Consider the following 25,460-nt stretch of genomic DNA (forward strand, 5'->3'; position numbering starts at 1 on the left):
CACTGTGATTTGAAGATTTTCCAGTGTGAGGAAAATTCAACTTTGTAACATTTTTTTGTTTTTTGAGAAACAAAACACTGAATAGAACTTTGCTTCCAAGAAAATCTTTAATGTTTTTACATCAGGTAAATTAATGTCTAATAATTGTCTGGAATTCAACTTTCTTTTAATCTAAAAAATTGAGTACACGTGCGAAACGATGCGTCCTGTGCACATAAATGACATCTGTGACATTTTGGTGAGCAGAAACAGGTCAAATATTTTGAGCTAAAAAAAAAAAATCCACAAATGTAATGAAACTGACATTTACACGAAGTTCAAGAACAAATCTTATTAGACCTAGGTCTTTAACTTTGACTCAGACTCATTCAAATTGGATTTATTTATTCATAATAACACGCTAGAATTATTTAACTTGAGACAGTTTTGGTTTTGTGTCCATCATTAAAAACACCAAAGAGACCAATAACTTCTGATTTTGTTACTCATACACAGACCAGAGCATACATGACTTTAAATAAAAACTGAGAAATCTGCAACTACTTCGTTTCATGTAATAATTCAATGTTTTTTTAAGGAAAGCACAAAAAAGTTGATTGCTAATCCAAAAACAGAGAACTACTGTGAGTACAAGTTTCAGTCTGCAGTTACAGACACACAGCATGCTTTCAGCGAGCTGTCATGCCACAGAGTTTAGATGTCAAAGCGGCGGTTCCTGGTTTGCACAGTCTTCCTGTCGCTGAGGTACATGTTAACGTAGGAGCTTATAAGATCGTCCATCTTGTAGCCCTTTTAACAGAAGAGAGTTATATAAAGAAAAGGAAATGTAGACGAAATATAAACCAAAACTTACAGAGTGTTTCACGTCTTACCAGTGACGTTTCACACAGGAACTTGCTGCCGTTGACTAAATTACCAATAGTCATGTGAAAGTAGGTGCTTCCACTGGACCAGTTAGCAATGCGGTTGAATGGATGAGTTGCCAGAGTTTCCTTCAAAGAAAAAAAAAAAAACATGAATAAAAACATGAATAAAATGTTGATATGAGAGAAGGGCACTGAAATTTTTATTGCTCCATAGAGTTTTAGACTTTCTTTAACCTTGGTTTTTGGATGAATGATTGTGAGTCCTTGCTTGCTGATGGCAATTCGCACAATATCTGGAAATTTTTGCTCTGATGTTTGCTGAAAAGAAAGAAAGATAAGCAAATGAGGAAACTGTCAAGCTAGAGTCATGTTGCACTATTTGCAGAAACAGTGCTAAAGACCAGAGGCCCGACAAATAGTGACAGATATCAATAGCGATCAGATAAACACGCTGCCCACGCAGCCAATCTGATAGCTGATACCAAGATAACCATCGTGTGAGCTGCACTCGCTGGAGGCCTCACCTTCACATCAAAGAAAGCACAGCCAAATGTCGGCCAACGGTGAACCGCCTTCAGGAACGCCACCTTAGCTTCATCAGCTGTCATTCCAGTTTGTTTGTTAAATGAGGCGGTAATGTTCTGAAAATGAAAGTACAGATGTATCACAGAGTGAAACAACACCTTCAAGTGACCACTGCCTCTAATGAGGTTAATGGTTTTCTAGCATTAACACTGATGATTAAGAGGGAAGGAAAAAACCAAACCTACATGACCCTGTTTGTAAAAGCGAACCCTAAACCTAATAAGTGGTCGAGCCACCCTTAGCAGCAACAACTGCAACGAAGAGTTTGCGATAACTGGCAGTGAGTCTTTTGGTTCACTCATCTTTGCAGAATTGTTGTAATTCAGCCACATTGGAGGGTTTGCAAGCATGAACCACCTTTGTTTTTTCTTAAGAGACTCAGAGGTGGACTTGCTGGTGTGTTTTGGATCATTGTCCTGCTGCAGAACACAAGCATGCTTCAGTTTGAGTCACGAACAGATGGATGGACATTCTTCTTCAGGATTTTTCGGTAGACGGCAGAATTCATGGATCTGTTTATCACGGCAAGTCTTCCAGGTCCCAGCCCCAGACCGTCACACTACCACGCTACACCACAGAGTATTTTCCCAAAACTCTCAGGGATCATCAAGATGTTTTCTGGCAAAACTCAGACGAGCCTTTGTGTTCCTTTTGCTCAGCAGTGGTTTTGGTCTTGGAACTCAGTCTCTTTCATATGGTGTAGTTATGAACTCTGACATTAACCGAGGCAAATGAGGCCTGCAGTTCTTTGGATGTTGCTCTGGGGTCTTTTGTGGCCTGTTGGATGAGTTGTCAATGCGCTCTTGGAGTACTTTTGGTAGGCTGGTCATTCCTGTTTCAGGTTTTCTCCATGTGCGGATAACGGCTGTCATCGTGGTTCACTGGAGCCCCAAAGCCTCGGCTTTGTAACCCTTTCCAGACTGATAGATGTCAGCGACTTTGTTTCTCAGCTGTTTCGTTGGATTGTGACAGAATTTATGGATCCACGTTGTGCTGCTTTTGGAGATCTTATGTCTTATGTTTGAGATATTATGTTGCTTTTTTTCCCCTGTGTGTCTTGCTTCCAAATTTTATTGTGCAAGCAACTGTACATTGACAATAAAAGTTGTAAGTTCTAAGATCTTTTAGCCTGCTTCAGTTTGTCGCACAGGATCTATTTAAGTGACTAGTTGATTCAGCAGGTGTGGCATTAATAAGACCTGGGTGTGTTCAGTGTAAGTGAACTCAGCTTTGTAAAAAAAATGGTTTGGACATATGCAAAAAAGGGATAGTGGATATACTGGACGAAGATAACATGTCTTTTGTCCTGTTTTCCTTCTCTCGCCACAACCAGCCATAGCAGATGGCCCCGCCCCTCCCTGAACCTGGTTCTGCTGGAGGTTTCTTCCAGTTGAAAGGGAGTTTTTCCTTCCCACTGTCACCAGAGTACTTGCTCACAGGGGGTCATATGATTGTTGGGTTTTTCTCTGTATGTATTATTGTAGGGCCTACCTTACAATATAAAGCACTTTGAGGCTACTTTTGTTGCGATTTGGCGCTGTAAAAATAAAATTTCATTGAACTGAAGAGAACGTTTAAGATGACGCTGGCTGCAGGAGTTAAAAAGGAAGACAACAGAGATTTATTGTGGATGTAGTAAAAGAGGAAATGCAGACAGAGAAGGATGCCCTGTGATAGGGTGAGATAGAAGCAAGCCGTCCTACCTTCTTCCACTCATTTTCAGACATAGCCTTCAGCTGGTCAGTGGGCACCAGCTCCTTCAGCAACTTGGGAATCATGACTAACTGGTTCTTATCATTGTTGACCTTTATGCAGAAGAGCAGAGCCGCAATTTTGAGCATTTCCTCTTTGGTGCACACATGATAGCCTCTTAGGTATTTGGGTAACTCCTGGAAATTAGAAAGACATTTCGTTAACTTATTTTTTAACAGGTCTTGGCCAAAGTTTCACTTTTTAACCGAGTATTCAAAACGTTTTTCAGTTGCAGGCAACTGTTACTAGATTTTAATCGCCAACTCCATCTTTGTGTGAGGAGGAATTGTGTTAATGGAAACATCTCGCTTCATATCAGCTGGAAAATTGGAAAATGAGACATCATTCAAATGTACCTGAGGGAAATGGAAGATAAGATCTGCTTTTGTGTCTCTGCCAGGGATCACGTTAAACCACAACTTCCTCATGAAGAACACAGTATAGTTGACCAGCCCACCTGCGGAACACACACGAGCACAGAGGTTTGTACAGGTGTATAGTAGACCATTTAAAGTCCCGCCGTCATTCTAATCAGAAGATGATTTATTACCATCAATCCTTTTCACACTCTTGGACCAGTCAGTGATTTGCCTCAGACTGTCAAAGAAGTAGTCTGTCTCATTCAAACTGAGAAACTGAAACAGAATAAAAAAACACAACAACAGGCTGGTTTTTGTTCATCAAAGATGCCAGACCGTCTATTGTATAAATGTATAAAAATACTGAATGAACCTTGTCATTTGTTTTGACAAAAATGCTGAAGCCATCTGCTGAAGACAGTTCGAGCTTCCTGGAAATGTTCAGAATCAGATCCTTGATCCTGGTGTTGGTGGCCACTTCAAATATCTGGAGAAGGATGAGATTAATCTCAGATAACACCAAAATGCAATCTCCACCCAGCAATGGCCTTTTCTGGTTTCATTAAAAGAGTTGGTGTTTTTACCTCATCTGTGTCATTAGGGAAGTGGATTTTGTGGCGGATCTGGGTGCTGTTTTGTTGGATGGCATCTAACTCCACATGGTGAGGTGGGAGCTTCCTGGGCTCCATCCTAGAGCAGAACAACAATTATTAGGTACCTGCCTTTTTGTTCTTTTTCCTAACAGATAAGTCCAAAGGTTCAGTGTTTCTAAAGCAACTGACTTTTCTTCTTAGTACCACCTCAATTTAGGTTAAATGCTAAATATACCACCTGCCTAACAGTCTGTTGGCCCCCCTTTTGCTGCCAAAACAGCCCTGATGCATTGAGGCATGGACTCCACTAAACCCCTGAAGGCCTGCTGTGGTATCTGCACCAAGACATTAGTAATAGATCCTTCAAGTCCTGTAAGCTCTGAGGTGTGGTCTCCATTGCCCATTGCTCTGTGGTTAAGTTCAGATGCTCATGTGCCCATTTTTGGTGCTTTCGGCGGTGGAGAGGAGTCACCATGGCTACCCTGACTGGTCTGTGGAAGCCCCATATGCAACAAACTGTGATGTACTGTGTATTCTTACATTTTTCTATCAGAACCAAATTGCCAACTTTTTTTTTTGGCAATTTGAGCTACAGTGGCTACAAGCTGGGATAGGCCAAGTGGATGGATGGATGGATGAGCCAGCCTTCAGTCTCATACATCAGTGAGCCTTGGCCAGCCATGACCTTGTCGCTGGTTCACCACTGCTCCTTCCTTGGACTTGGACACTTTTACAGATACTGACCACTGCAGACTGGGAACACCCCCAAAATGTTCTGATCCTCATGCCTGCCATTTTTCCTGCTTCTACATCTACTTTGAGGACAAAATGTTTACTTCCTCCGTGATATATCCCACACAGTAACAGGTGCCACGATGAGGAGATAATCTGTGGTATTCGTTTATGCCTGATTGGTGTATATAATTAATGAGCCAAAAATGTAATGTTACTCCAGTACCAAAAAGCATGTGGTCTTGAACTTCTTGGAATATGAGTGTGAGTATATGAGAATATGAGTAATTTAGAGATATGAACATATATTTTAAGGAGGCCACAGACTCAAGTGTACCCCATAATTCCAGTCAGTTGATCTCTTTACCACCTCACATTAGCTGTTCAGCTAATGCATTCAGGACATGCTATTTAAACTGCTTTAGTCTTTCTACAGTTACTTCTCCTTTTGCAATCCTTTTTGTAACCCACCTCCAGCGCAGCTCCTCCTTTTAATGCTTTTTCTGACCTTACCATTTATACCTATAGACGTTCACTTAGACCACACCTCACCTAATAAAGTTTGACACATGCTTGTTGGGAAGGTCACAGAACAAAGAGACAAACACTTCATGGAGCTTGTTGATATTCATCAGCATTGCCTCGAAGTCACATTGACCACACTTAACAGACCTACGTCTAACATTCAAATGATGTAAACAAAGTACTGGCTGCAACACTTTGCATTTCTCCACATTTCTGACCTAGTATCTCTGCTTTGTTGCAATAGGTGACTAAAGGGAGCCCAGTACGGGCATGATTATTCAAATTCACAACTCCATATTTTCATTTTTGGATTCTACTAGAGTAGCTTTACATGACTTTTATTTCCTTTACGCCACAGTTCTTCCGATTCACTGCCCCTTGTAAATAAGACTTGCAAAGCATGTGGGCAGGTCTTCCAAATGCCAGAGATTTCAGTAACATTGTAGAAAAAAACTGTGTGAAACTGAGCATTTAGCAGTCCCCTTGCTTCCTTGTATATACCACATTATGTGAAAAAGTTTAACATGAATGTCCACCACAGCAAAATGAGACATAAGACAGGAAATCGTGTAAATCATCATGGTTGTCTTTTAACTTCACTTTCTTCTTTTGTCCTAAGAAAAAGTAGAATTATTCCCCCCTTTGTTGTGACCAGTATGCTTGTGTTTGAATGATAAATGTTTTCTTTCTGTATTTTCTGATTACTAATAAAAGCTTTAATAACAAATGAGTCTCTGCAAGCCTGTTAGCATTATGGAGGAAAGCCTGGATGCAAATCAGATATATTTATAACTGAGGTCATGCAAATTCTGAATGTGGTCCTTTCACTGTGAAGATGATGCAACACATTTGTACGAAAAGGACTGTGTTCATCACCGCAAGCAGGTTCTGCACAACTTGATCTCAGTGAATCTATAAAAAGAAGTTAAATTATTTGACATTTCCTTTTCACACCTGAGGGAGGGTGATGCAACTTTCAGTCCTTTTTTACTCTTTAAACCAACTTTAAACGAGAAGCAGACTCTATCGACGCATTCTTCCTGTCGCACACTCAAAAGCGTCTCTGTGTTTATGTGTGATACATAATACAGGCCAGCGTGCGGTACAAACCTCAGAGAGCTCTGCATGCGCTGCAAACAGTCAGAGGCAAGTGGCTCTCTGCGTCGCGACTCCAGAAATCGCTGAGCATGTTTCAGAAGAGGCTGACTGGGAGGAAACAGGCCGCAGCTTAGCCACATCAGCTGCCAGCCATGCTCCATGCTTAACCTGGGTGAAGAATAGAAAAAATAATAAAGAAAATTTCTATCCCGGTCGCTCCTGCACTGAAACAAAGAAGGGCTACCTTCAAAACCTCCAATATTTTACCCTTTAAGTGTCTGAGAAGGCACATATATATTATATTTATTTATATCTTGTGATATTTTGAACAGTTTGTCCTTCCATGAGCATCTTATGCAACATCATGGAAAGTTGTGTGGAAATGTGTACATGTATTTTTTAACATTATAGGCTTATATACTGTTTAAATTTTCCACTTCTCACTGTTTTGGAGTGATCCATGACTAACAGACCAAGAAGACTGAGAGAGAACTTAATAACCGGAGCGTGCAGAGCAGACAGGCAGGCTGTGGACAGAAACTACTCTCAGTTCATTCTTGCAACTGTGACTGTGTGATTATCTGTCAGGTGAGTTTCTGCATGCATCGCGTCTTACAAATTTTTGGATGCATGTACACAGGAAATAACATGTTTACCGGTTGTTATTGTTGGTCATCTGCTTCATGATCTGGCAGTAAATCTCATCCCTCAGAGCATCGTGTTTAGTGGCGGGGCTGAAGATTTGGTCAGTGAGTTCGAGGGGATTCTGCTGCTGCTTGGTGGGGTAATCACCCATGTACTTCAGGATTGGTACACAGCAGTCAAGGATGGCTAACAATGGTGGATTTTGAACAGCTGAGGTTACAGAAATACCTTTCTGTAACATCCCATTAGTCAGTATCTGTTTTCCCCCCTCTTATATTTCAAGACCTTGCAGCTGTCTCGTGGTTTCAGTTCTTCTTCTGTGTACTACTTATTACTACTCTGGTTTCCAACTTTCCTTGCTTACTAGGTTCTGGGCTTAAAATAAACAAAAAGAGTTAGAAGAAATATGAATATGTCCAGAGAAAGAAGCAGGTAAATTTTATGACTTCATTTTGTTTCATGTTGAGGTGTTTAGCTAATATCTGTCCACTAAGGTTTACTGCAGGCTTTATGTGACTGAATGCAGGGCCAGATGCCACTGTGAAAATGGCAGCTGAATAGCAGAAGATGATTGCAATTGTTCTATTCGGTTAGCACCACCTAGTGTGTCTGCCTTTTAGTAGCATCGTCGTCATCAAGCGGCAACCTGTGAAACGGAAAAATGAAACCAAAGAGGAAGTGCCAAAAAAATGCCAAAAAAATGCACTTAAAATGTCCACTTTACAGCAGAAATGAACATGTTACAGCCTGCCGCTGTTTCAGACTCTGTGGATAGTTTCACCCTTCATAACAAATCTTTATAACTCCACCTGGACACTAGAGTTAGGAGTATGCCCACTTTGATTGACTGGTGTGCTGATGCTGATCGCTGTGTGCTAGGCCTCGCCTGTGACTGAGAAACCTTATGCTGTTAATGACTTGACATGCCCTAAAACACAACGCACTTTAAACTAACTTAAATTAGAATCATGTTCTATAAAATAAGACTTAAATCTAGTGATAGAGACCATAAACTCATAAGGAAAGTGTTTGCTGGGGTCATAAGTCGCGTATAAAGTAAGATCATGCGCTCATAGAGCTCTGCACAATTAGACTTGTTGCCCCCTGCTGGCCATTGCAAAGAATGCAGCTTTGTTTTCCACTTTTTAGACCCAGAGGCTTTGCCCAGCTTCTTTGTTAATGGTTTACCATGTAAAAAAAATTGGTGAAAATTTTTTTAATTATTGCATCTTCTAGTATCCAAAGGATATCAGTGAAAGCTAGACACGCTTTGTGGGTGAACTCTGGGTGGCCTCCAAGCTTCTTGAGTAGTGGCTGTCTTATTGGCTCTCTGGAGTGGACCCACAACCTTTCGGGTGCAGCATTCCTAGCGATCACCTGACGGTTCACATCCTTAATGGGCTGCCTGGAAAGAGGACAAAGAGTGGTGCTGTCAGTACTGTTTCACTGATCTGCTGGTGAAAAAAGCCAGCAGAAGAATGGACGAAATTTTCAGATACCTGAAATACTCGACAGAGAAATCTTTCAGTGAATAAGGAGCAATTCTCCCCACTGTGCCTGTTTCTTTCATGGTGGCCTGTATGATGTCCTTCCTCTGGTTTGGTGAGAGGTTGATGAGGTTCTGAAAAAAAAGGAAACACCCACCGCATTTAGTCTTCATGCTAGCAAAAAGGTCTATAACTGAAAAAAATGGAGGCAGGTGCTGAACTGACAGCAAGACAGTAATGAAAGTGAAAACAATGAAAAGTTATATATCTATATAGATATATAGATATATAGATATATAGATAGATAGATAGATAGATAGATAGATAGATAGATAGATAGATAGATAGATAGATAGATAGATAGATAGATAGATATGTCTTCATGTGTGTTGTGATATCATAAAAATGTTTCATATCACTAATTTCTCAGGCTTTTTTTTTTTTTTTCCAAAATTTGGTCAATTGTACGTTGATTCACGTTTATTCTGATTTGATTGGCTGCTCCGTACCATGACCTCGTTGGTGGGTTTGCTGAGCGTTGGCAGGATTGTGATGGCATCGATGGGGACGGCCCCGGTTTGTTTCGTGCGATCGTTTTGGCCCTTAACCCAGCCGTGGTCCTGAGAGAAATCATTGTCTTTAATGAGCATGATGAGCTCTCCTTTCTTGAAGCTGAGGAACGTGGCGTCTTCTGGAGAGGATTGAAAAACAACTGAGAAGTCAGTCAGTTAATAATCAGGAGAAATGACTTCAAAGGAAGAGGAAGTGGGGCACTGACCTTGCTTCTCGACTTCTTTCAGGGCCACGGCGTACTGCGAACGCTCCGTCAGCCCACTGACAAACATGGTAATCAGCTCGGCCATGTCCGCCGCTGAGGGGCCGCTCAGGGTGAAGTCTCCTTTCAGCGTCATCAGAGACACGGCCTGGCCAGATTTTTTAACATTCCTGAGAACCACCACCGAGCCAAAAACACGATTAAACCATTCCTCTTTTAGCAAATTCAACAAGTTATTAAAAAAACAAATTGTTTATGGAACAATTTTCTGAAAATATCCAATATTTCCTTCACGATTACAGTTGCAAAAAGACAAAATTGTCTTGCCTTATAATAAATATTCAAGACTGTGATTTAAAGCTAAAAAGACTTTAAAATAGGTCAAATGTTTTTATTAAAGATTTGTCCTTTAAGGAGGACAGAAGAACAAAAACAAATCTTGTTTATCTTTTATCTTGTTCATAGTTTTTGGGAGCCAGAATTTCACAGATAGCGCATCCGTGTTAACAAGAGTATACCTTCAGGTAATCTTGTTTCCCTCTTGGATTCTCCTGAACAAAGCCTAAACAGGTTTACCTCACAGCGTTGACAGCCATTACTTCTGGGAAGGAGAGTTCTGCCAGCCTCTTCTCTCGCTCATCCAGGAATGTGATTCCTGTCCAGTTTATGGCCACAATAAACTTGCTCTTTGGCAGTGGAGGGCCTGGGAACATCATGGAGAAACTGATCATTTCCTGTTCCTGAGAGTTTAATCTAAGCTGTTTAAGATATTAAAATAATGCAGAAAATATGAAATATATCAGTGAAAAGCAGCAGTAGTGGCCGAGTTTAACGACAATAAGGGAACTGCAACAATGAGTCAGTTTGGTGCCATTTTAAAGCAGAAAGGCTGATTGTTGCTTGCTCACAAATTTGACAATTTGCTGCTGACAATCTGAACACTCGTAAGTGTTGAGCCTCAAACAGAGCATAAAAAAATTAAAATAAACAAGAATTAAATGATAACTACCCCCCCAGCCTCAAGCAACGGTTCTTTTTTACGGTTTGATTTTAACTTAAAGGTTTACACTTTTATGTACAAGGAACAAAGACGCCTACCTGAAAGTTTGGCAACCTCAAAGAACCTGGAGAAGAAGATGGGCCACTTCTGTCGAGCGTAATCGACTATCTCCGCCTTCAGCGAATCCGTCTTTTGTTTGGAACTCACATACGAGCCCTGTGACAAAGACAAAAGAAATGATTCTACCCACAACATTTTTTTAACCCTCTATGTGTTACAGCATGTGATCCAGGATGCGACTGACCTGAGCATAGGCAGTGCTGACCATCTGCACCCAGTTACTCTCTGTCTTGTTCTCCAGCAGAGAGTTACTGATGCAGTCCTGCACAACATCCTTCACGTTTTCTGGGCGGCTGTCCGATCCGTGTTGGATGTACAAATGTTTTGCAGCAAGGTCGACATAGTCGTCCTCCTGGGGAAGTGAAATGTGGGAAAAACTCACGTTAGAGGTGTACGGCAGGAATGCTTAGTTGAATCCTTGGTTACAATACAAGCAATAGGAGCGCACCTTTTGACACTGGTACTCTCCAGACTTCAAGCCATGGATGATCTGCTTGTAGATGAGGTCTGTGCTGAGCTTGTCGTCACTGCAGTTATGCCAGGGGGTGAAGATCTCTTTACGGAAGATGAGACGCCAGGGGGCGTGCTGCTCCTGGCCTCCCCTCCTCTTTGTGTCCTGCTCACACCGGGAGATGGCGTCCATCACGTGCTCCCGGCCGCTGCCCAGAGCCCACACCTTCAACGCAGCTTACCGTGTTAATATCTATCCATTTATTGACATACTTGTATTCATATTTAACTCGTACAATTATCAGGGAGGCATGTAACCAGTATGACCATCACTTGAAAATAACTACACTGCAAGCATCCCATCATGATTTTTTGTTTTTACTGTGTATTCTGGGTCACCTCTGTGCTTCTTTCCCTTAGAGCCTCTTTTTTTTTTGCACGTGCTTGTATTTTTTGTGACTTCCTGCTCGCATTAGTGTTTGCACAATACGGAAATAATCAGAGCTTGGTTGAATTCTCCAAATCTAAAGAAAGATGCTTCTTTTATTACCTCCTTTACCAGAGCATGCTCTGGAGCATTGTTTATGAAAGGAAGGTAGATAAGACTGGTCCCCAATTCAGAGCATTTACAAACAGGAATAATATAAATCAATAAAAAGCTGTTTAAGTCACACCGTAAGTCGGGTTTGACTGAGTGGAAAACTAGGAAGGTTTCAGATATTCCTTTCATGTAAAAAAAACCAAAACAACAAATTTTAACTGGCTTTATTTACATTTTTTCTGTTTTTCTTTTGCTTCTTCTCGTTCCTTTCTGCCACGGAAATCAAAGGCTTAGGTCTGAGCGTTCGGCTCTGTCAACAAGTTATTTCTGGTAATGAGCGTTTTTGCACTGCAAAGTGAAAAAAATCCTCACTCACTAACGCTTTTGGGCCCTGCATCTTCACAGCTCATAGGGTTTATATTTATGAGCTGTTTATAACAAATTGAGATGAGCGGCTGATAGATGTCTATTCTGGACGCTCTGATTGCCACAGGATGCTTTCCGCATATCAGCTTCCCATTTCAGATGAAAGAATTTGGATCCGTCTGTAAACATGTACCTTTGCATACAAGGCGACGTAGATGGAAAAGCCAAAGCTGTCTTTGAGGTTGATTTTGTTGGAGATAAGCTGGCAGATCTCTTTAGACGTAGATGCTGAGTCGACGGGGAGGTTAATGGAGCGGTTGTCCATAAGCATCACAGTCACAACTATGGGCTTTTTTGTCTTGGTGGCCTGTCACGGTGCAGGAAATAAACATGTTAGTTAAGTGGAAATCACAGTTTGTGCATATTTTCTGCACCTTAAGTTAGTAGCTTACTCAACTTACACAAAAACATTTTTCAACTGTAAAGGAATATATCTAGAAACATGTGCGGTTTAATTTTTCAATGAGATTTCAGATGCCGCATAATTCCAACTGAGACCAAACCAACACTGTAAATGTGGACTGTGACGTCTCCTGGCAGCATTTTTTGAAATTCTTTTAAAAAGATGTGAGCATGTTACAGGATGTTTGTATAGCTAGTGTCAGCTGCTAATGTAGCATCTCATCAAATTTCAGCACAGAATTTCTTTTCTTTTATAACGATAATGACAGAGTCAGAGAAGTCTGCAGTCATATGCAGTTCTCTGAAAAAGTGCAGCCCTCTAACGTGATGTTTTCTGTGTGTCTTCCACGTGGTTGTGGAGTAATTTTAGCCCTTTAGCTGTTAGACAGATGGCCTCACATTTGACTTTAGAGTACTTTGGCCTAAAGAGGAGACAAAACGCTACGTCCAGATGAACAGAATCAACCTTTGGAGAGGTGCTGTGTATTATTTTTCTGGGAAGGCACCCATCAGGCTAAGGTGTAGATTTAATGCATAAAGTATTGTTGTCATTTAGAGTTACTGAGCATAGATTGAAGGAATTTTGAAAATGCTGCATTTTTCATATGAAGCTGTATAAATCTCAGCACCTGCAGCTCCAGATAGGAGGGAGGCTCCTCTCGTGTGCCGTTCATCACGGTGCGCCGCAGCCTGTCAGCGCAGTAGGACGAGTAGCCGCTCGGAGCCAAGCGGATGAAACTTTGGAGGTACTGCAAAGACAAGAGTAAAAGGTAAAACATCACAGCATTGAAATGCGCACAGCTGTTACGGCTGCTGTACTCACCTTTATAAATCGCTCGCTGGGAGGAAAAACGCCCAAACAAAGCGACAGCAGGATCCAACCACGGAAGAAGCCCGTACGATTGTTGTTGTCATGAAGCTGTTTGCAGATCTGACAGTAAATCTCATCTCTGTTGCAGAAAACTGTGTATTAGCAGAAGCTCGGAAAGAGATATCAACAGCGGAGCTATGCGATTTCAAACTTCTGTAACCTGAGGTCAGGCCTGACGATGGCGTATCCAACGATGTAGTGAAGCTTTTCCAGAGAAGTCAGGGGTCTGTCCAGTGTGTCCGACTCTCCAGTCAAGACTTCGGGATCCTCCTTCACAGTCTGCAGAGTGGCAGGCTTGGAAACTTCCGTCTGATCATCTGACTGTTGGAGAAAAATGTAAATGTCCATTAGCTTGGTTAAAAAGTGAACGGCAACAAAATATTCTGGCTTCTGCCTCACCTCCTCCATGATGATCGAGGTTTTTCTGAAGTTTAAACCAGATTTGGGGATTCCATTTTCTTGAACATTTGATACTTTTCTGTTTTTGGACAGTAGGTCAGTGAATGTGGAGCCCTTTCGTCCTCGAGCGCTTGCATCTGGTACAGTGTACACCTTCTGGTTTTGAGGGGTCTGGTTGGGCACAGCAGAAGCCTTCCTGGTTCTTGTCAGGATGTCTATAAAGATGGAGCCCCTTTTGTTTTGTCCTGGTGGCTCAGGGACTGTAGAAGCTTCTGTTTCTTTTCTATTTCTCAGCACCCTCTAAAAAAATGAAAAAGTAAATGGTCAAACATCTCTGGAAACTGGCCCATGATTATCAAAATGAACACTGATTAAATTTGTCAAGTCTCTCCTGCAAGATCATCCTCTAGTGCCATTTTGGACTGCGTCTTGTGCAACAGTGTCTTAGTCCAGTTGGTTTGATGGTCTTACTTGTAATGCATTCTACCTCGCAGTTGTGTGTACTCTTTGATGATGAAAGATTCATGAGAGTGTGAGTGTGGTTAAAAAGAATTTCAAGCGAATCAAGTGTTATAATGTCACATTTAGCCAAAAAGTGCTTTGAGCAGAAAAGCATAAGTCAGACACACAGTGAAACTCACGGCCTTTCATTTATTCCTGCATGCACGCCAATATCCACGTGTAATAGAAGAACAAAAAGCCACAAATAACAGGCGAAAGATTAAGGAAAAGATTATCTACAAAAATGAGTCTACAGCAGTCTTTGAAACAAACCACAGATTAGCCGAGGAAGGCTATTGCAAAGTTTAGAAACTATAACCTCAAAAGCATGATCAGCTCTGATTTTTAATTAGGTGACTGGAACAATTAGGAGACCCTGATCAGGTGATCAGAGAGGCCGGCTGCAGCTATAAGGTATCAGTAGCAGTTTTTATGTGAAAGTTTATGTAAAGAGAAAGTTACAAGAATTGAGATGGGAGAAAATTTAAGTGCTGTCTAGTCATTCTGTACTATTATGTGTCAACGAAGGTTTTACTTTTTTGTTTTTTTTAATAAAAGAGAAAAGACTGAATGAGCTTTTAGATGTAAGACTCTGAATTCAGTTCTCAGTCAAAATAACAGCAAGACTCTTAGCAGTCTTAATTTGATGTTGCTGGGAATGACTGACCCCAGACTGAAAACGAGAACCTCCGTTTTGCCAGGATTAAGATGGAGCAAACTTAAAGACATTCCGTTTTTTGAGGTTTTAATTCCTACCTGATCCAGGCCCACCATGTTGCTGAGACGTCTGTCCTTTCTGGACATCAGCTCCTGTGGCATAAAGCGATCCTGTGAGGAGGGTACCCTAACCTGGGCCCGTTTCTTTGGCTCAGGGAGGTCTCCCATAAACCTCAGGATGATCCACCACACTGTGAGCGAAGCCTGGTGAAAGCACAAAAGAGACATGATTAAACTTTATTAAAAACAGACAGAAACACGTGGAATTATGATGTGTGGTGAACTAAGAGAAGCACCAGAACATCATCTTCATCCTCATGGTAGAGCAGGGGCTGATGAAGCCTCTGTCGGATATGGGTGTGGGTGGCTGCACCCTGGAAGTACATGGAGGCAAACTTGGCGAAGGAGTACTCATCCAGGTCATCATAGTCTTCGTTGGGAAGATCCTCCTCCATCTGGATTTCGTCAATGTCTATCTCTTCAATTATCCGTTTCCCACCAAAATTCTGCAAACACATACAAGCACGTGTGACTCATCGGCTTATATCTAAAAATCATTCAACACCTGCCAAAACATCTGGTTCCAAACCTCATATCCCATGGGTGCCTGCCCCTCCTGCCCTCCTACAGTGTTGGGCATTAAAGTAAGGAAGTCAAACATGTCATCCACCATCTCCTGGTCTGACTGCCGCTTGGCCTCCATCTCTCTCTTCTGTCTCAACACCTCCTCCAAGCGCCTCTGTTTCTCCAGAATGAGCCGCTGTTCCTCTTCTTTCTCTTTAGCAGAGAGGTACATCTGAAAGAGCAAAAACAGTGCTCTAAGCAGGGGGCAACTAACCTTGTTGCAAAAATAAGTCAGACTACATAGAAGCCTATCAGGAAATGAATCAACTGCTCATCCGTAAACACTAAGGTCACAGATCAACTAAAGTTTTGGTCTCAGTCATCAGTTTAAATTGTTCCCTACTACAGCTTGATGTGCATTGTGTAAATTCTGCCCTCACACTGAGTAAACAGATGATAAAGCAGGGTATGTGGCCACTCCTCGCTGGTGACAACAACAGACAAATTACCAAACTTCACAAAGCCATAAAGATAAATGCTTTTATGGATGGAGTAAACTAAAGCAAGGAATAAATACTTGAAATTATGCTCTAACATTATAAAATAAATGTGAAATAAAAACTAAAATAACTGATAGATAGCAGCACAGTGGAAATAAGATGAAACATCGTTGGTGGTACTTACGTCTCTCTTCATCTTTTCGAGAGCTTTTTTCGCCAGTATGCCCCTGGTGTGTGCCTGTAGCAGGATTACAGCCTTCCTCTTGCGCTTCCATTCCTTCCTGGCCAGGTGTCCTCGAACATGGGTCTGTAGCACGAGGGTCGCCTGCCTTCTCTTTTTATATTGGAAGTGGAGCTGGCGAGAGCGAACCTGTGCTTGCAGCCTTGCAAAGCCCAGCTGCACCTGGAATCGGAAGATGAGCGAAGGTTTAAAGCAAGCGACGCCTCCATTTTCACTCGAGTCAATGCTGATTTTTGAAAACGCGACTTGCCACTTTGTACAGCTTCCTGCCTTTGTGTCCTCGCCAGTATTTCTGAATCACGATCGCGGCTGACCTTTTCCTCAGGAATTCTTTCCTTTAGATGGCATGAATCATGCAAATTTGAAGCAGTAATTCACATGTAAGAATACTAAATAAATAAATAAATAAATAAATAAAGCGTAATGCAGATCTAATCCTCCTACCTGTATTTGTAGCCTCTCAGGACTTTCTGGATCAAAAGGGCTTTCACATTTAGTTGTTTTATTCGCTCTACTTCAAGCATTGTGTCATGATGGTCCTGAAAGAAAACAGCAGAAATTACCATTTTATTTCCTTTTCATTTCCTGCGCTGGTTCTTGACTGCTGACGTTCAGACAGTAGTGAGATTCTTTTATGTACTTATGTATTTCTATGCTGGCAAAGCAGAGTGCTCCAGTAGATTTTAGTTCTCCTCATCTGTATTGAATTTCTGCGGCACAGTTGATAAGAACAGGCCCTTCTCTGTAAAGGCCGCTTCCTATCAGCAGTGCATGTTTTCAGATTGCACTGCTGTAGGCAACTGTGTATGTAGGGATAAATACAGACCGCAGAGGTGCACTATGAGACAACCTTGAAGGGCATGTTAGGTTTTTGGAAGTCTATGACTGCTTAGTGCACACATATTTCAGTATTTCAAACCATATACATTCAGCTAAGATTGTTCTTATAAGCTTCCAAACCTTTAGGAATATCTTTGTCTTTCCAGTCTTCCAGTCACCTTCTCCGGTAAGCAGGTTTTCACAAATACTTTCACAGCATTTCTCTTCGCTTTCCTGTTAAACCAGCATTTAAAAAAAAAAAGAAAAACAAAAGACAACAACATAAATAACATTATATGGAAGACTTTCATTTGGATTTATGCTTACATATGAGTTGGTCATAGAAAGAATTTTGCTGATCAAAACACAGATTTTGTCAAAAACAACTCACGGTATTTGGATCACAGATGGAAGTTCTCAGAAGGACACGATATCGAGTTAGAAACTCATCAAATGTGTAGCGTACAGGATACCCAGCTTTCCGGATCCTGATGGTCTCCATCATACCGGAGTAACGGAGCTGCCGCATGCACAGCTCTCTGTCAAACAGCTGAGACAAAGAGGTACTAAATGAGATTTGAAGCAATTTCTTCTTTTTTTTCCAGTTTTCAAGCATGTTTTATTCTGTTTGAGAGGACCAAGACTGTCTCCTCACCATGGGCTTCTTGAAGTCATTGGGTTTGATGCAGCGGATGAAATACGGCTGGCATGCAGTCAACGTTTTCATCAGGGAATCCAGGGACTGGCGGAACTGACCGCTCAGTGTTGGCACACGCTTCTTGCCATCTGGTACTTGTTGCTAATACAAATAAAGTGCAAATATGTGTAAAAAATTCTATACAGTGATGGTGATGTGAATGGTCAAGTGATAAAAGGCTGCACTAACCCCGGTGTTTCCCTTGGCTGATGTTATGGTCATTTTGGCGTTGACAATCTTGATGCTACCGGAGGTGGATTTGAGGTCATTACGAAACACCTGTTTCAGGAGTTTGTTGGTGGACTTTTCCAACATCTTAATGAGGTCTGAGCTCAGGGTGTCACGGTTTTTTTCAAGAAAACCTTAAACAAAAACAAAACATTGAGAACATCAGAGGAACATTACCAAAAGAGCAACAGGTTGGCTTTAAATGACTTAAGTGTACCTTGTGAGTCATAGAAGACCTTTCCAGCAAAATGCTCGATTCCAAACTGTGTTTCGTAGTTGTTCTTTGGGGGAAGATAGATGCCACTTTTCTCGTGATACTGGTTCATCTTTTGGAGCAGGGTGGCATCTGTGGCCTGAAAATTAAATTACACTTTTAAAACCCTTCCTTGCTTTGGTCCGTTAGAGAATTTAAAGTACGATGAGGACAAAGACCTTGGGGAAATTGCTTTCCTCGTCAATAAGCGACAGCAAGTTCATGGATTTGCTGGCCAGTACGTCCAGGGTTTGCTGGTTATCTTGGTAGTCAATGTGCTTCCAAACAATGTTTTCACGGGCGTACTCTTCCTGCTCAAGCTTGAAGATGTGCTTGACGAAGAACTGCTGCAGCTGCTCATTGGCGAAGTTGATGCACAGCTGCTCAAAGCTGCAGAAAAAGAAGAAACAAAGACAGAGGCTTAGTAAGAGTACCCACGCAGGCCTGGCCTGAGAACGGAGGACACCAACCTGTTTTTACTAAAGTTCTCAAAACCAAAGATGTCCAGAAGGCCGATGGATTGTTTGGCCTCGTTCTCCTCATCAGGCGGCTTGTAAATGGCACTGTTGATTTTCTCCACAATCCAAATGAAAAGTCTTCCGTATATACCCTGGAACAAATACACGGACACCAGCAATAAAGCTTTTTTTTAACGTGGAAACTGATCTGTGACCAGTTGCTACTGATGATGACTAAATTAACCTATCAGTATGCTGATGGCTAATCTGTAATCGTATCGGCTGGACTCTGTCTCAGAATGGAATTTCTGTGGTGAGAGGTGGCGGGCTGGGGTGGGTATTTTAGTATCCCCTCGGCTTGCTGCCTGTGCTTTAGAGTTTTCCTGGTGGACAAGAGGGTTTGTTCCCTGCACCTTTAGCCCATCGTCTGGGCTTATTCGGGAATGAGAATCTCCGAGTCTGAGGCCATGGTCCTCACCTTGGAAAAGGGTAACAACTCTGGGTCAGGGACGAGTTACTGTCCCAATTGGAGGAGTTTAAGTATCTTAAGCTCTTGTTCACGAGTGATGGGAAAGAGGAGTGGGAAATCGCTGGACTGATTGGTCCATTGCAGTGATGCTGCCACTGTACTGGTCTGTCTTGGTGAAGAAAGAGCTGAGTGTAAAAGTGATCTACGTCCCTACCCTCACCTATGGTCACAAGCTTTGGTTAGTGACTGAAAGAATGAGATCACAGATTAAAAAGTGGTTGCTCCTCCACATCAAAATGAGCCAATTGAGGTGGTTCAGGCATCTCACAAGGATGCCTCGTAGGCACCTCCTAGATGAGGTGTTTCAGGCATGTCCCATCGGGAGGAGGCCCCAGGTCAGATCCCGGACATGCTGGAGAGATTATATCTCTCAGTGGATAGGGAGAGCGAGGTCTGGGATTCTCAGCTTAAGGTGCCCCCGCGACCTGGCCCAGATAAGCAGAAGAAAATGGACTGGTGGATGGATAAAATTACAATCTACACAGGAAAGTAGTATCTGATTACCTACTTTAAACCATCTAGGCCTATCTTCCTGACTGCTAAAATGAGCTGCAGCGTCACACATTCATTTTACTTTGACAAATGCGTCCCTGCCGTCCATGGCTTGAGCAGAGGTCAGACATTTGGTCACGTGTTCCCTGGCAGTCTGGAAGGAGCGCTGAGTCAGACCTTTCCCCAGTGCTTTGGGATCCACCTGAGGCAACAAGGTAGCACAATCAGACAAGATGATCTCTTAACTCTAGCTGTATCTTCAGAGAAAACGGCACATGCCTCCAAGAGCTCGCTCGCCATTTTGAAATTGGTCGACGTGTGGACGTTGCAGGCTTCCAGATTATCTACGATGGTGGCTGGAATTCCACAGGAAATCAATGTCAGTTACTTGAATGATTGCACCTGTTTCAAAATAATCTTCATTTTTAATGACTGCTTTACCCTCAAAGTCCACATTGCCCAGGTGAAGAATGGCTGCGAGCAGTTTGGAAATTTCCCACAAGTCATTTTCTGTGAATGTGAGAATCTTCAGAGCTGACTGGAAGTGAGCGTACTCCTTCACGTCGTCACGGCCCTCACAGCTGGTGCAGTTACCCTGGTGTGGTCACATGAGTTAAAACTGAATAAGCAGTGAGTTATCAGATCAAACATCCAGGGCACCAGTAATTGTTTCTGTTCAGTTTTGCTATTGAAACTATGACAAATCCCATGAAACTGATATACTGATATTATGGTTACAGAAACCATGACTATAAAGATTTTTAATTTGGTTGATTTTTCCCACCTGCTCCATGTATTTTCAGAAAACATAAATAAATCCAATCTTTAATCTAAACATCACAGTACCATGGTCAGATACTTGTACTCAGCGGCGTTTCCAAGGGAAAGAATCTTCTTCTTTTCTGCCGACATGCCCATCAGCATGTAGTAAAAGATGTGGTAGTTTCTTTCGTCTGGTGCCTGCACATTGATGCATGTGTTCTTTACTACAGGAAAGTTTGGCTTTAACACAATGCTGTTTCCGAAAAGTTCAGCAGACTGAAATTCCCACCTGACGACACACCCTGGACTTCTCCAGCAGGTACTGCTCAATGCGGGCACCTTCAATAGCCCCGCCCTTGGTGAAGCTGATGTCGATGTACTTCCCAAATCGACTGGAGTTGTCATTTCGAATGGTTTTGGCGTTACCGAAGGCTGAGAGGATAAGCTACAGTTAATAAAAGGCAAGTCAAATGACAAAAAGGTGCTGGATAAGACAGCGTACCCTCTAAGATGGGATTTGCTTCTAGGACCTGCTGCTCAATCCAGGAGCGCTGACCGCTCACTGCAGCCAGAAACTGCAGCATCAGCTTGGTGCTCTCGGTTTTCCCAGCTCCCGACTCTCCGCTGATAAAACACACGAGGGGGGTGTAGATGTGATGGATTTCCTGAATATTTTCATAAAGATCTCAAAAGGATTTGGCTCAAAATTAAACTTCAATACATTGATAAAGCAGTTCTGCTTGGATCAGTTCTTCTCTATTACTCAAGCAGCAAACTCAGGAATAAAATAACAAGGCATTCTAATAAGGAAGCGCATTTTATCTCCAGAAAGACCAGGACACTTAATGAGTCCTGGTCTTTCCTGTTAGAGCATACTTAAAGGATCTTTTTCATTTAGTCACCCAGACTGAATAACAAAGATTTCTGAACTGAAACTTTAGAGAAACTCCAAAACCGAATGCTAGTTTTGGTTATTTCCATTATAATAATAGAAACTGGGCCCTTTTTTGCTGTTTTAGTCTTATGTATATGATGTATTAACGCACCAGTGTCTTTTTTCTTTACATATAGTGCTTCATTTTTTTGAATTCCTAAAGCTTCCAGCATCGGGAAATATTTTCTTGTTAGGTGAATTAGACAAGGATCATGAACAGTCGGCTGAGTATAAAGGTAACAAAAGGCACCCACTATGTTCACTAATTAATATTCAATTAGGTGACAAATGTAAAGTCTGGAGAGACTGAGGACAAATTTTTAACTGGTTCTAGGTTGTAGTTTCTATTAACTGTAACAAGGTAACTGCCTGAAAGAACGCAAATTGTAGGTTATGTCCAAATATTAGTGAATATTTTTACCTTACCTTTAACCTTAGTGGTGATAATGGTGTTACCTTGTTAATACTTCACATTTATTACTTATTGGGCACTTAGGCGCTCCTGTAAAGGTAGCTCTCTCTTTTTCCCATAAACAAAAGCTCCAATTAATCATTTTACTCAGTCCAGCAATCATTTGTTATCTTTTAAAACAGACTTGATAGTAAAAAAAAAAGAAAAGAAAAAAGAATGATGTGCAATAAGATGTAATAAATGTATATAATATTTGGAGTACTTAAAATTTCAGCACTAACATGATTTTTAAAGGATTTTATACCATCTCAAACAGATGCTCACTAAAGAAATTGTCAGAATTTAGCCCAGCTAGCTCACGCATGCACCACCTCCATAAAGATTGCAGTCTTAAATAATCTGAATATGTGACACAAATCTTTTCACCTTTAGCGCCTTTATCAAATACTTAGAGGTATTAATGTGAACAACACACAGATAAACAGAAATATGTGCTGGGGCAACATTTCATAACTCCAATAAATGGGCGAAATTTAAATGCTGAGATGTTTCAATGATCAAAGGAGGAAATGTGGTGGACCTACTGGTGACCATATCCATATATTTGGTCATCTTCTGAAATTAGAGGAATTTGGGGGGGGGAAGGGTTTAAGGTACTTAAACAGGTATTCTACCAAACTTTCATAGAAGAATATCAGAGGGCATTGATGGAAAAACTAAAGAACAGAATTCAATTTAAACCATTCTCCTGACATATAAACACCCCATCATATCTTATAGACCCCAGAGTACCATATCACCCCAACAGAGAACGGTGCTCTCAGACTGCAGGCTTACTGAGACATTTAAAAGTGTAGTCTCTGTTTTTTCCCTGTTTCCCTATAATTTTATATTCCTTGTTCCTATTAAGAAATTTCTACAGTGTATTTGGGATGATTTCACTTAAGCCAAATAGTCTTAAATAACATCCATCAAAACATAATATAATTTAAATCTAGATGTACACGTAGTATAAACCAGTTTTATATGTTTAAACAATCTTTTTATGTGAAGTGTATGTATCTATGTATGATCACAATCTAATAATAAAATTCCAATCAAATGCTTTGATAAAGAATAAACATATTAAAGTGAATACTCTGATTTAAAGTCATCCACTTTACCTTCTCATGCTTTTTTCCTTTGCTGCTGCTGTATCATTTTTTCCTAGTCTCTACATTTATTCATTATAATTCATATAGATGCAGCTTAAAATTGAAAAACCAAGAGTCTGAACTGCATCTGTGACTATATGAGTGGTAAAACTGACATGAAAACCCAACCTGATGACACAGCACTGGTTCTTTCGGTTGCGGCGCATGTTGAAAAAGCAGCTGTCTGCGATGGAGAAGACATGGGGCGGCATTTCACCCAGCCGCCGGTCTGTGTACATGTGCACATGCTCAATAGTGTAGATGGGCAGCAGCTGGTAAGGGTTCACTGCGACCAGAATGGAGCCCGTGTATGTCTTTAAAACAGAGAGCAGCGAGTAAACACGTCGTTATCATGGTGGAAACTCAGCATGTGATACATAACTCTCACAGATTAGTCACAGTAAAAAAAAAGCAGAGATAAATGCTGAATGATTGCTCGATAAAATAACTGAGAAGTATAAGATAGAGGATATTACACTCAGTATAATTTGCCCCCAGCCTTTCACAGCAGTGTTTTTACACCACAAAAAAGGTCCAATTCATAATTAAACACACGCTCCGTTGAGTTTTGGCGTTGGGACTCATAAACACTGGGTTACTCTCTTTAAACAAAGGCTCATTGGTCTCTATGGAGACAAACAACACAGTGATAAACTGCAGGGCAAAGTCTGAGCCTGAAAGCTGTTCGCATCAAGTAAGCATTTCCATGGATGGTTATGGATGTCATAAAACTAGGCGGCTCTGCAGTGAATCCAGGGAACATAAACTTACATAGATGATTCCTTCCTTGTGTCGTACCAGGAGGTTCCTGAGCAGTCCGGCCTCGTTCAGGTCACCCAGCCTGATCATATCGTCTACGCCGTTCACAGAGGTCGGATGCATGGGCCGGATGCTTTTCTCATTTAACTTCTTGAGCTTGTGTTCCTGTGTGTTTGTTATTAAAGATCTCAAATTACACAGAAGGCAAATACAGCTCTTTTAAAGGCAGATTTCACATTATTGTAAAGAATCTGGCAGGAGCGCAGAGTATCGGTCGGGTTTTTGTACCTTTCCTTCGTCATCGAGCAGCTGAATCTGCCCGGTGTCTGTGACCTTAACCTCCGCCCCAATCGGCACCCCGGTGCCCGTGTCCACCCATACAAAATCTCCCTGTTTGGGTGAATTGGGAGTTATCATGAATAAAAAGGCCTTGTAATGATTTAGGATCATGAATCTTAATTATAGAAACAGAGAACTCATTCCTACCTTGCTCAGGTGCAGCATCGCTGAAATGTGAATTAAATCTGCAACGAAAACATTTTCTTTTCTACTTCTTATGAAGGAAAAGTTACAGCAATCGAACTTAAAACACAATCAATACAGATTTCCTTAGCCATGCTATAAAAATCAGTTTCCACAGTTTTGCACTTGCTCAAGGGTGTTTCAGCCACCCTCCTATTCCACCCCAAAATATTTTTTGTAACCAGTTTTCCAAACATGACAAGCATTATTGTTGATATAATGATCAGAAGTAACAGGAAAATACATCAGTATCCTTAAAACAAGCTAAAAGGCTCAACAGCCTTTACTGGACTTGGACTAATCATTCTTATCTGTGGCAGTTAACCCCTAAAGACCAACTCTCAGTCAGGACAAACCCTGACTGAGAGTTGGTTTCATATCACTGCTGGAGATTTATACAACAGCCACATATTTTAGATATGTTAAAAAGCAGTCTTCTGCTACATTTACACAAACTTTAAAGGCAACTAAAATAAAGCATGGGTTTCACTTTGAAGACACGTTTGTTCAAAAGTATACACTGAATTTTATAACCTTGCTACTAAAGACCAAAAAAATACACAAAAAACATATAAATATTTTAAAAATCCATCTTTTCTAGCTACATTTTTAGAGAAATCAGCGCTTACCTGAGAACAGGTATGTGTTGCGTGGAAGCCCCTGCTACTGATGAGGGACTAGTTCCTTGAGTGGCTCTAAACCAGGAAGTTTTCCTGGCAAAGCCCCACTTTATGGTACTTTGACTTTGCTCCTGCAAACGCAGAACCAAGAGAGTAACTATTATAATGCCACATCCCAAACATTTACTTAATACGAGCGCAAACCCCCCTAAATTTATTTGTTTTTAAACACCTACTGCTGCTATTTATAAAGTGTTATTTTCACATAGTAAAAGTCAGGTTTCATGGTGGTTGATAAGGTACACAGTAGCACACAAATAGTCATCATATTTTCATTTTTTTGGTCTTTCAGAACTTAAATGGTTCAAAAAACAAGTTAGAGTCTGAGTCAAAAGTGGAATGATGATTATATAAATGCCAGTGACAATAACTTTTCCTGATTGATAAACACGCTGTTGTCATGGGTCAAATACGTGCCAACACGTTGTGATGTATCACAGGCAATTATGTTGTAAAACAGCATGCAGTAAAAGGGAATGACTGGGCTCAGCCTGAAGATAAAAGAAGGCGAATAAAAACAGACAGGTCAGATTATTCCAGAAGCAAAAACCAAAATAAAGGAAGAAATTCAGC

General features: G+C 41.3%; 1 protein-coding gene across 1 annotated transcript; it reads right to left on the bottom strand.

Moving 5' to 3' along the window:
• Positions 1-88: 88 nt before the first annotated feature.
• Positions 89-24,899, bottom strand: myo7ba (myosin VIIBa). The gene is made up of 48 exons (XM_023155534.3): positions 24,837-24,899; positions 24,172-24,209; positions 23,974-24,075; positions 23,698-23,850; positions 23,056-23,240; positions 20,890-21,011; positions 20,677-20,819; positions 20,472-20,585; positions 20,067-20,220; positions 19,905-19,981; positions 19,708-19,827; positions 18,617-18,756; positions 18,326-18,536; positions 18,111-18,246; positions 17,855-18,027; positions 17,624-17,767; positions 17,360-17,518; positions 17,110-17,202; positions 16,594-16,688; positions 16,400-16,484; positions 16,093-16,311; positions 15,434-15,640; positions 15,141-15,350; positions 14,884-15,048; positions 13,627-13,926; positions 13,388-13,548; positions 13,180-13,306; positions 12,986-13,105; positions 12,088-12,261; positions 10,986-11,213; positions 10,722-10,889; positions 10,516-10,633; positions 9,994-10,120; positions 9,421-9,587; positions 9,152-9,333; positions 8,655-8,776; positions 8,406-8,560; positions 7,167-7,320; positions 6,523-6,678; positions 4,147-4,252; positions 3,936-4,049; positions 3,754-3,838; positions 3,560-3,660; positions 3,155-3,340; positions 1,391-1,507; positions 1,101-1,184; positions 873-992; positions 89-789 (listed from the first exon to the last, which is right to left on the bottom strand). The coding sequence occupies exons 2-48, from the start codon at positions 24,187-24,189 to the stop codon at positions 694-696; spliced, it is 6,693 nt and encodes a 2,230-aa protein (XP_023011302.3). The 5' UTR covers positions 24,190-24,209; positions 24,837-24,899; the 3' UTR covers positions 89-693.
• Positions 24,900-25,460: the final 561 nt, after the last annotated feature.

This window comes from Maylandia zebra, linkage group LG23 (assembly GCF_041146795.1).
Source record: "Maylandia zebra isolate NMK-2024a linkage group LG23, Mzebra_GT3a, whole genome shotgun sequence".
NCBI classification, from domain to species: Eukaryota; Metazoa; Chordata; class Actinopteri; order Cichliformes; family Cichlidae; genus Maylandia; species Maylandia zebra.